This window comes from Parasteatoda tepidariorum, chromosome 6, assembly GCF_043381705.1.
Source record: "Parasteatoda tepidariorum isolate YZ-2023 chromosome 6, CAS_Ptep_4.0, whole genome shotgun sequence".
Taxonomy (NCBI): domain Eukaryota; kingdom Metazoa; phylum Arthropoda; class Arachnida; order Araneae; family Theridiidae; genus Parasteatoda; species Parasteatoda tepidariorum.
Genome location: NC_092209.1, coordinates 68,582,736 through 68,595,130, shown reverse-complemented (window position 1 = coordinate 68,595,130; position 12,395 = coordinate 68,582,736). Strand labels below are relative to the sequence as shown.

The following is a 12,395-nucleotide window of genomic DNA, read 5'->3' as shown; positions in this document are numbered from 1 at the left end:
TACAAAATTCCACCCGAACAGACATACACCAAAGCAAGTTGATATAAACATGGTAAAATACCATTCATTGATCACAATCATTTCTCACACGCTGTTTAAACATGAGGAATTACTCACTGCACGCCTGTTATTACACAGATAAACATCTTGATCATTTTGAAAATCTGAGTAATTTTATTCTTGATGTTATCGATTCTTGTATGGAAGCCTGAGCGATCACAGTATTTACTCGATGTAATTGAGGGAATATTTACTTATCTTTTATGCACTTATTAAATGAGCCTCATATTTGCGATACATTTAATTTTTAAGAATGTAATCCATCTAATTCAATTATAACTAATTATTTTTTTTTATGAAATACTGGATATGCATATGAAAGACATCTTTTTTTTAATTTCCAAATGATATGATTTTAGAGATAGGTTTTCCATACAATACTTTTGTAAATTCTGTATAAAATTGTTGAAACTTATTGCATTTTTATTTAGTTTTCAAAAATTAAAAATCCTTACATGATTTTGGTAACCATAACTTAATTTTCGTCAATATTTTACTCCCCTTGTCATGCAACTTAGAAGTTGCGTTTTTTTAATGTGGTTTATCTAGTTAATTATATAAGTTTTTCTAGTTTCATTGAATTCTACGAGTTTAGCCTGGATACGCTTCTTTAATGTTTGCGCTCCATATCAAAAGGACCATAGCTCCCAGACATATTTTGGAAGTTTTGACAAAATTTGGTATGCAAAAATAAGTTCTACCAAGATGCGAATATTTGCAATTGTGAGAAAATCTCAACAGAATAACACCGTGCTAGACTATATGACAAAAAAAGTTGAAATTATCTTTAGATTGATATAAATTTTTTTAAAAATAAAGATAAGATCCTAAGTTTTTTGGTTGATGTTTTAATTTATAGTCCTAGCTGTAAATCTTTTAGTTTTTTTGTTGATATTCTAACTAAAAAAAGAAAAATTGTAAGGAGAATGTTTTTATATCTAACCCATTAATAGTTATGTGTTTTCTTAACCTTTTAAACGGTTACAAAAATGCCTATCTTTCATAAAAGAAAATTATATGAAATTAAATGTACGTACAAACTATGCATTCATTTTTAATTTTTAGCGTACATGTTTTATGAGTGCTGACATTTAAAATAAATTATTTGTTAACACATTGCAAATAGTCTGATGCTGCCATCTGGTGAATATATTGAGAAATAAACATGGTTTCTGGTAGATAAATACATTTATCAATATAAATAAATGTTACATATTTAAATAAGACTATAATAAAAAAAATTTCCGAGAAATCTCAATTTTTAAAAAAAAAAAAAATAATGACACTTATCTGATGATCAACAGGAGTCAAAAATGTTGTCTCAATAGTGTCACTTGCTTCTGTTTTTCACAGAGTACTTTCGGAATTGACAGATTTAGCAATATATATAAACGTTATATATTTAAATGAAACTAAAATAAGAATTTTATCCGAGAAATTGCAAATTCGTTTTAAAATATTGTCACAAACATGCTTCTTATTCTCAGCTCTTTAACACGTTGAATGCCATGGGGGTAACCGGTGACCGGCACTGAGTTGGTTCGTAGCAACACGGGGGTCACCGGTGACCAGCGAAGCCAAGGTTTTTAAAAAGACATAATTTGAGTAAATTTTTAATATTATTATTGATACTAAAAGAGTTTGAAGAAGTTAATGCAGTATAGAATACACAAAAATAGTTTTATTTATGTACACAGAGATGCCAACTTGCTCCGGACAGCGAATAAATATTTTCAAGTGGTAGTTTATTAACAGTGATTCTTGGTTTAATAAATTCAATTTAGTAGATTTGTATCAACCACTATTTCTAAACGATTAGTAGGCTTATATATTTCACCACCCTTTTCAATTATGTCATGCTAAACCTTTTAAAAATACTCGTAAAATCTGTCTAATATTTGCAAATTTAGTTTGTAGTTATTTACCGTTTGACCAGACGGACAAGCCAAGTAAAATGGGCTTGGCGCAGTTTGAAAAAAATGAACAATAACCTCTTACCTCTTATACAATAACAATTAATAGTTGAATTATTAATTATAAAATAATGGAACAGAAGGATTATAAAACAATTTGTTTGCATTTTAATGGGAAAACTGAGACCGATCTGCCTGAATAAGAAGTTGGCGGGTCGCCCAATATGTGTTGGAGGGCCGCATGCGGCCTGCTGGCCTCCAGTAGGACAGCCCTGCTCTAGGACATCCTTTATATACACTCCACTGTAATGTGCCGAAACTTGCCTTCTGTGATTGGTTACTTCACGTTGACGTCGAAAGTAGATGGTGGTCACATTAATGGAACTGGACTGTGTATAATTGTATTTCAATTTAAGGCATTGATTGTGTTTATTTTTTTGATATGATATTTATAGATGTATCGGCATGGTGATCGCGCTCCAGAGGTACTATATCCGACGGATCCAAATCCAGCATCTGTTTGGCCACTAGGTTTAGGATCCTTAACTTGGGTAAGTTTTCTGAATTCCATTTTTTCGCCTTTTAATTAAATACAATTTCTAGATTTTAAATTTAATCATTGCATTCTGTTCACCTTTCTTTATTTAATCTGATCTGTAAATGTTTAGCATTGTCTATCTTTTTATGTTTATATATTCCATATTCTTAGAGTTTTTGATAATAGTATGTATCCATCTTTGCATATACAAAAAGAAAATGTGAAATTTTAAAATATTATTTCCTTTTGAAACTTTTATGTGTGGATATAAAAAAGGTTTAAACAACAACAACAGTCATTTGTCTGATCAATGCTTTACCACCTTGCAACAGTTCGCGCATGCGCGGCGCAGCATGGTTTGCTCCTTCTGGTTGTTCTAAACAGAAACATACTGTAATTTCTACTTGTATACCTCAAATGCATTTGAAAAAACGCTATGCAACAAATAGGAATTAATGCTGTACTTTGAAACAACTGAACTTTGAACATTGACAATTTCTTAGAACTTAATGACAATACAGGTATTATTTTATTTATAATTATAACTCTTACTAATAAAGACTCTTAACCAGAAATTATCATCAGAAGAATTTAACTAATGTCATGCCATCGGGAAGAAAAATTCTTATCTTAAAAATAAAAGCTTAAATGATTTCTTCATTACCTCAAATCCTTTTGAACTAACATTATGTAATAAATAGAAGAGAATGTTGTTCTTGGAGGCATCAGAGCTCTGGACATTGACAATTTCTAAGAATCTGTAGACAACATAAATATTATTTAGTGTTTAACTACAATTTTAACTAATAAAGACATCTAACCGAAAATTAGCTTCAGAAGCATTGAACTAATGTCGTGGCGTAGGAAAGAAAAATTCATATCTTTATCTAACCTTATTCCTACCTCCTTTTCTTTATTTGGCTTTACGAACGAAAGTTCTTAAATATTTTAGTTCTGAGAAGTTTGCCATTATTTATAATTATTCACCATTTTTGGAGCAATAAATACCATAGGCAATTTTATATAAAAATATGAAACCTTTTAAGATATTTTTATTCTATTTAATTTGTTTCTCATTTCCTTTCAGCAAGGTAAAAGAGAACATTATTCATTAGGAAAACTTTTTCGAGAAATGTATCGTGGTTTCTTGACTACCAAGCCAACCGAGGTGAGATTTTATGCACGATGATCTATATTTTTTCCATGTTTTCGTGTAATAGATACGAATAATATTTTTGATGTATAGTTTACAAAGTAAATACACGGATCTGTTTCGTTGATTTCGATCTAATAATTGAGTGCTTGCTATCAAAGAAGAAGAAGAAGAAGATTACGGACACCCACACATTGAACCTATAACGTTAGCACAAGCTGATTGTTCATAAGAAAAATGGCATGTTAGAATTGAGCTAAGTTTCTCCACATGAGTTAGAATGTTGATTAAATACAGCTCCATATCGCACATCGAATTTGTTGAAATATAATTCTTTCTCGTCTGCGTCTTTTACTTAACTTAGATTTATCATCTGTTTTTGTATTTTATTGTAACCGTGATATATTTTTGTTTATGTACCTGGCAACTTTAATGTATAATTAGTTTGTTTACGTTATACATTACTTGATGCCTGTCTTTGTGTTCAGTAAGAAATATATAGTGAGAGAATTGAAATCTTTGTGAAAGAATCTTTGTGCAAGAATCTTTGTGCAAAAATATAGAATGCGTCGCTAAAAAGAATTGATACTTGACATATTTAGTTGACTCGAAAGAACAATTGCTAACTTAAATAAATGCCACAACTCAACAACCAATCAGGATAGCAATTCTCATTACATTTTTGTTTGCGTACCTTGCAAATTTGATGTAAAATTAGTTTGTTTATGTTATACATTACTTCATGCCTGTCTTTGTGTTAAGTAAGAAATATATAGTGAAAGAATTAAAATCTTTGTGAAAGAATCTTTGTGCAAGAATCTTTGTGCAAAAATATAGAATGTGTCACTAAAAAGAATTGATACTTGACAGACTTAGCTCACTCGAGAGAACAGTTGCTAACGTAAATAAATGCCACAACTCAGCAACCAATCAGGATAGCGATTCTCATTACATTTTTGTTTGCGTACCTTGCAACTTTGATGTATAATTAGTTTGTTTATGTTATACATTACTTCATGCCTGTCCTTGTGTTAAGTAAGAAATATATAGTGAAAGAATTGAAATCTTTGTGCAAAAATATAGAATGCGTCGCTAAAAAGAATTGATACTTGACATATTTAGTTGACTCGAAAGAACAATTGCTAACTTAAATAAATGCCACAACTCAACAACCAATCAGGATTGCGATTCTCATTACATTTTTGTTTGCGTGCCTTGCAACTTTGATGTATAATTAGTTTGTTTACGTTATACATTACTTCATGCCTGTCTTTGTGTTAAGTAAGAAGTATGTAGTGAAAGAATTGAAATCTTTGTGAATGAACCTTTGTGCAAGAATCTTTGTGCAAAAATATAGAATGCGTCGCTAAAAAGAATTGGTACTTGACAGATTTAGTTGACTCGAGAGAACAATTGCTAACTTAAATAAATGCCACAACTCAGCAACCAATCAGGATAGCGATTCTCATTACATTTTTGTTTGCGTACCTTGCAACTTTGATGTATAATTAGTTTGTTTATGTTATACATTACTTCATGCCTGTCTTTGTGTTAAGTAGGAAATATATAGTGGAAGAATTGAAATCTTTGTGAAAGAATCTTTGTGCAAGAATCTTTGTGAAAAAATATAGAATGCGTCGCTAAAAAGAATTGATACTTGACAGATTTAGTTGACTCGAAAGAACAGTTGCTAACTTAAATAAATGCCACAACTGAACAACCAATCCGGATCGAGATACTTACACTACGTCACTTGCAGACATCTCATTGGATTTTCACGTATTAAACTGCAATCTTGCTGATTGAATATGCTAATTCATTTATACAGACGATATTTAAATATAAGAAATCAGGTACAAAACGAACTTTTCCCTTAACAATCAAAATTTTTCCCTGACTGATTTGGATTTTTAATCAAAATATGTGGGAGACAGCCACCACTGGAAATTATAGTCCCAATAATTTAGTGAGGTTAAAAGTTTGGACCAGTTGATTTTAATTTTCCGTTTTGTTTATTCCACATAACTCTGAAGCTATTGAAGATATTCAAAAGTTATTCCGGAAACATTTATAGAACTCTTTTTTTTTCCAAAATTCTCTGAAAATTTATAGATTTTTTTTATAATCGCTAATTACATTTTGTATTTTAATTTATAAAAAATGTCGAAAAAATTTAGAATTGCAAGGTGTAAAAAATTTTACATCATTTCTAGTTACGCAAATATGTATTACAGAATATAAAATGTGAGCAAAAATTGGACCAACATTTATTTATAAATTTAAGTTTAAAAATACGATATTTTTTAAAATTTCATTACTTTACAAGTATTCATCAATTTCATTCAAACTTTACATTTCGTCACTTAACTTTCGCAGTTTTTGTATAAGCTTCGAAATTTAATTGAAAGCTTACAATTCAATTTTTTTCTCCAGAAAAACTAGTTTAATAATAAAAAAGAATGAATAATCTTAAAAAATTATATTTTGTGTAATCCTTTGTTTGGATAAATAAGTTTACAGCGTAAATTTTTTGAAGGAGTTCTAAATATTTCCGGAGATTTAGAAAAGTAGACTAAAAGTAAAAATATTATTATGGTACGAAAATATTTAAGTTCGAACACTCTATTGATAAAACTAATAGAACCACGCATTCCATGCAGCTGCCACCCGTCATATTCTAAGGGTCAAGAATCCTAGGTCGAAAAAAGAAGGTATGTTAATTTAGAGAATGAACGTTTTGGTGTGTAATTTCGTAAATTAAAATATCGTTTGCCTTAATAACTAAGCAAAAAGTTAACTACTCGAATTATTAAAGCTGCATCCCAGAATGTGGTGGTCCATTATTAGGACTCTAGCTTATTAATTTAGTTCGATTTTCAAAACTTTATTTATCAATTTCGCGTTTTCATACATTGTCTTATTGGTTGTATAAAAAATGACCAACTATTTGAAAAACTCAATTAAGAAAAAACTGGAAGAAATAGAAATGAATGGTTTGTAGTATTTTGCTTAGAAAATAAGAAACTTTTCCCACTAAATTTCAAAAAAAAAAANAAAAAAAAAAAAAAAAAAAAAAAAAAAAAAAAAAAAAAAAAAAAAAAAAAATTTGAATTTTGTCAATCGATGGAACTGTATTAACAGTATAATTAATTCTTTCTACTGCATGTTTGAGCATTCACGGTGAAATATTTTCACTAACGTCAGTTAGTTTTGTCTATAGTAAATACTACGTTATTGCTTCAATTGATAGTAATTTTAAAAACATTGTTTTTTTTCTTTCCTTTCATTGACAGTATTGTATACTGTTGAACCACGTCTATAACTAATTTCTATACATGGTAACTTAAGTAATTTATAAAATGCAATTATGATCGTAAATGCGGTTGGCAATATCAAAATGAATGTAAAATGTTGATTTTTAACATTAAACCCTAAGAAAATTTAAAATAAAATGGTAATTTTGGCACTAGGGCGTTGTTTTAAGGTGATGGTAAAATATTAATTATTTTTCTTTTAAAAATTAAAGTACCCTGTACCAAAGTATCCCGGCCTAAATAGTAAACAACTGCAAATTTGATCGAGATCTGTCAACACTTCCTAGAAGAGAGAAGGTATGGGTTACCATAAACGAGATATCAGATCCTTTGATAGTCTGAAGGTTGCCACATCATCCTCAATTCTCGCCACTGCGCTGTTTAGAATTACTACGGCCTAAATAGTAAACAACTGCAAATTTGATCGAGTTCCGTCAACACTTCCTAGAAGAGAGGGTATAGGTTACCATAAACGAGATATCCGATCTTTTGAGTCTGAAGGTTGCCACATCATCCTCAATTCTCGCCACTGCGCTTTTTAGAATTACTACGGTCTAAATAGTAAACAACTGCAAATTTGATCGAGTTCGGTTAACACTTCCTAGAAGAGAGAAAGTATGGGCTACCATAAACGAGATATCCGATCCTTTGGAAGTCTGAAGGTTGCCACATCATCCTCAATTCTCGCCACTGCGCTGTTTAGAATTACTACGGTCTAAATAGTAAGCAACTGCAAATTTGATCGAGTTCGGTTAACACTTCCTAGAAGAGAGAAGGTATGTGTTCAATCTAATGAATTCCTGTTTTCAATATGAATAGTGGAAAATGTTCCACTTACCTTTTGACCGCCAATTTGATGATTCATTAACCTTTATTGGTTTTAATTACAAATAGATGAAGATGAATTTACATGAAATGGTAAATGATGATTATAAAGTGATGAAAACATTTAGTTAGGCATTAGCGCTGCATGGCGCGTCTCTAGTTACATTACATCTACTTCTACTGTTTTTAAGTTCTTGAAAAATAAAAAGTTAATACTTCTGATGCGCCAGTGGCGCCATCTGGGGGTAGTTTTCTGGGATGACATCTGGGGATGAGGGCTCGTTACATCNAAACGAGATATCCGATCCTTTGGTAGTCTGAAGGTTGCCACATCATCCTCAATTCTCGCCACTGCGCTGTTTAGAATTACTACGGTCTAAATAGTAAACAACTGCAAATTTGATCGAGTTCGGTTAACACTTTCTAGAAGAGAGAAGGTATGGGTTGCCATAAACGAGATATCCGATCCTTTGGTAGTAGAAAGTAGTACTGAAGGTTGCCACATCATCCGCAATTCTCGCCACTGCGCTGTTTAGAATTACTACGGTCTGAATAGTAAACAACTGCAAATTTGATCGAGTTCGGTCAACCCTTCCTAGAAGAGAGAAGGTATGGGTTACCATAAACGAGATATCCGATCCTTTGGTAGTCTGAAGGTTGCCACTTCATCCTCAATTTTCGCCAATGCGCTGCTTAGAAGTCCGTAGGCTTCGACATTTTCTTTAATTTCCCCTACTGCACCAGTTTACTGCGTTTCCTCTGAGTACTAAGTGATGTGTAGGTTTCACTTATAGGAAATATTAGTTTGGGCTCAGCAGAGTTATTGCTTTCGGGCTTTAAATCAAGCTACTTTAATGAAGGCCAACAACAATAATAATAACAATTTTTTTCCCCCTAAACTCTCCCTTGATACTTGGTTTGCTGAAAAATCGGTAGTTTTTTTTCTTCTTTCTAAAATAGCCTTTGATGTGTTTCCTTTTCTTTTCTAGGTCGATGCTGTGAGTACCGATGTCGATCGTTGTTTGGAGAGTGCAGAGGCAAATTTTGCATCATTCTTCGCTCCCACTCCGGAATGGAAATTTGAGAATGATTTGAATTGGCAACCCATACCTATAACTTCAATTCCTATGGCTTTAGATAAAGTAAGGTTAATTCGTCAAATAAGTTAACTTTAAAAATCTGTAGAATTGATAATTTTACGTTTTGCTTTTTTTTCTTCCAGTTTTTAGGAAGCACATATTGTCCTGCATTTCAAAGAGAAGTAAACAGGCAACTGAACACTCCGTCTAATAAAGAATTTAACGCTAAACATAAAGTGAGTCATGTATAATTATTCATGATTTAAAATAATATAATGTTTTATTGAAATATGCTATAGAAACTAAGCAGTGAATATTGGAAAAAAAAGAAAATACTTTAAGTAAGCTGAATCCAATGACACCACATGACTCTATAATTTAAACCAATATAATTTATAAAACTGATCAAATCATCGAACTGATTAAAAGAAGAAAATTGTTTTAAAAGGAATAAACCTGTTTTTGTTTAAAAAAAACAAATTCTAGCCAAAAGAATCGACTGATTCGAAAAACAAATTAGAGTCATGGGTCGAATTCGTATCAAAATATTCATTTAAAGCTATTAATTAAATAATCATTTTGATATTTAAGGAGTAGTTTATCTTTTTGTGAGAGAACGGTAAACATTTTAGATCCAAAATAGGTCTCATGGTATCAGGCAACTGTAAAAGTATAAATTTGGTGACATGGACCACACGTGCTGCCACCTATTGTGCTTTATTGAATTTATCTAACACAGCGAATCTAAAATAATTAAATATTTAAATGTGAGCAATAAACTATTTTTTTGTTCAAATAGAGCTATGCATTAGAAATCATCACTGATGTTATCTTTAAAATATGTGAAAAATATGAATTGCTTTTGGTAAAATTTAAAACATTGACAAATGTTTAACCAATCAGAAAATTGCATTTCGTTTTCAACTCAGCCCTATTTAGTGAATGAATTAATATTTGAAAAAAACTAGATTAATGTCAAGTGTCATCCACTAAAAGTTCAAAAAAATTTATTTGAACTTAAGTGGATGAATAAAAAGTATTTTATTAACGATTGAAAATTTGAATAAGATATATGGAGATTGTGAATAAATAGTAGGAATTAAAAAAAAGATATTCACTGAAAAATATTAAAAACATTTTTCATTATTTTGTATTAGTTTAAGTCAAAATAATAGAAAAATATGTATATTTAGCATTTTAATACTCTATAGTTATGAAACACAACATGAATCACCGGTGTCTGTTTCTGTATTAGGGTTAAAAGTTTCTAAACACTGTTCATTTTATAAAAATATTTTTTCAAATTTACACTTATATGTAGTTATATAGGTCTATGAAGAACATTTATTTCTCATTGAAAATTCCTTAATTTACAAAATCAATTAATGATAAATTTATGCATATTATAATAATAAAAAAACTACTTATTTTGGATTATATATATATTTTTTAAAAAAAATACAGATTTCTGTCGTACTATTAGCCTTTTTTTGTAATTAAAAATAAAGCAAAATGCATTTTTGTCTGTAATTAGAGTGTCCAGAAAATAATATATAAAAGGGACACCGGTGTCCCATCTGCGTCAAAGAGTTAATAAACTGGATGGAACTGTTAAGGTAAAATTTCGATTCAACTCTACTTAAAGTTTAAATCATCTCAGTTCTTGAAAGAAATTTTTATTTTATTTTTATTTTTCAGGAATTGTATAAATATCTAACGATACAAACACAAGCCTACGTAACTGAATATCTCACAGCCCATGAACTTTACGACATCTTGTTTATTGAGGTAAAACTTGTTCTATTACATTTTAAAATAATTTTTACATTGCAGCATACTAAAAAATTCTCCTTCATATTTATACATGAAGTATAATATTCATCTGTATAAATTTACATGGTAAAATATTTCCTTAGAGTATTTTAAAATCCTGAGCTTAATTTTTGCCGTGACAGATACATATTTAACATAGTTACATAGCTGCATACATACTATACAAAAGCTATTGTAAATATATATATATATATATATATNTATATATGTATAAATTCGCTATTCAAAACATGAATAGCGAATTTTTATCCAATGTTTTATAAGATCCAATGGCACGAGAAAATGAAACTAACAAAAAAAAATGATCAAATAAAACACAATAAAACAGAAAAAGGAAAACAATGTCTTTTGAGTAAGTATCCAGAACTGCAAATTCTTTTCAATAAAGAGTCTCCCCACGAATTGGGTATCTCAAAGATTAGTACCAGTCACTGAGGGAGCTATTTGTGCTGATAAAATTGTCACCTACACGCCGAGAAATTTAATTAAAATTAATAGCGTATTTTCAATGGTGAAAAAAAATAAAACTAACAAATGGATAAACAACATGAAACAGAATGAAAAGAAAAAGTAATAACTGCCTCATCTACAGTATATATATGTATACTTCAATATTTTTCAATTTGGAGTCTCCTCGCAAATCGGGCATCTCCTCAATTTGTACCAGCTCACGAACTCTTTCTTTTCTCTGAGTGGGCAATTTAGGATTTCGAAATTTACAGACCTATGCGAACAAATATATTTCTAATTAAAAACATATCTCCAATGGCGAAAGGAAATGAAACTGAGAAGATATTGAACAACATGAAGCACAAAACCAAAGAAAGAAACTGCCAATATTTTTCAATTAGGAGTCTCCTCGCAAACCGGACATCTCATGAATTTATACCAATTCAACACCTCCTCAAACTTTTTGCAGAGTGGGCCATTCGGATAAACAAAAATGCTTATTTGTGGGGATAGTCACCAGTTAGTCGTGGCCAAACGCAAATTTAATGTTTTGCAACTGTTGAAGTACTTATATTTATCATATTATAAAGACTATATTTTCGCAACAATTTTCATTAATCAGGAAAAGTAGGTACGGATTTTTACGTCTTTTCAAATATATTTCTGCCTATTTTTTTTAAAACTGATATATTAGTTGATTGGTACGTGCAACTTTACATTTTCCTTGCATGCTAATTTATTACTATTTTCAAAATATGTTCACAGAAAAAATACAACTTAAAGATTCCAAGTTGGGTACCTCCAATATTTGATGAACTGACAGATGTAGCAGTTAACACCTATCCCTTAATTTATAATTCAACTGCTATTCAAAGACTGAGAGCAGGTAAGTTCACCATCAGAATATCTGTATTTCTTTTTGTACCGTTCTATGCATTCTAAGCGAATTTTACTTAAATGCACAGCAGTGCTTAGTTAAAACTCATTTTATACTACGATTTAAATTCAAATTGTAATATTTTCCTTTAATATAAAAAATTATTTCTAACTCCTATTCAGTCCAATTGCTGTTAATATAGGAGGATACGCAGGCATTGAATTTGAATAGGAGATCGAGATTTTTTTTAATTCAACTAGTTATGAAATACTGGGGCAAAAATAAAAATAAGTAATATTAATTAGAAAGCAAACAAAATGGCAATAAAAGTATTGAACTGTAGTATATATATA

At 30.3% G+C, this 12,395-nt stretch overlaps 1 protein-coding gene across 1 annotated transcript in view; it reads left to right on the top strand.

Annotated features, from left to right (window-relative positions):
• Positions 1-12,395, top strand: part of LOC107439969 (lysosomal acid phosphatase) — a 27,774-nt gene that overhangs the window by 6,900 nt on the left and 8,479 nt on the right. The window contains exons 2-7 of the mRNA XM_071182490.1: positions 2,429-2,524; positions 3,599-3,679; positions 8,793-8,945; positions 9,026-9,118; positions 10,581-10,670; positions 11,931-12,051. Of these exons, the coding sequence (XP_071038591.1) occupies positions 2,429-2,524; positions 3,599-3,679; positions 8,793-8,945; positions 9,026-9,118; positions 10,581-10,670; positions 11,931-12,051 (634 nt within the window). The remainder of the gene's footprint in view (positions 1-2,428; positions 2,525-3,598; positions 3,680-8,792; positions 8,946-9,025; positions 9,119-10,580; positions 10,671-11,930; positions 12,052-12,395) is intronic.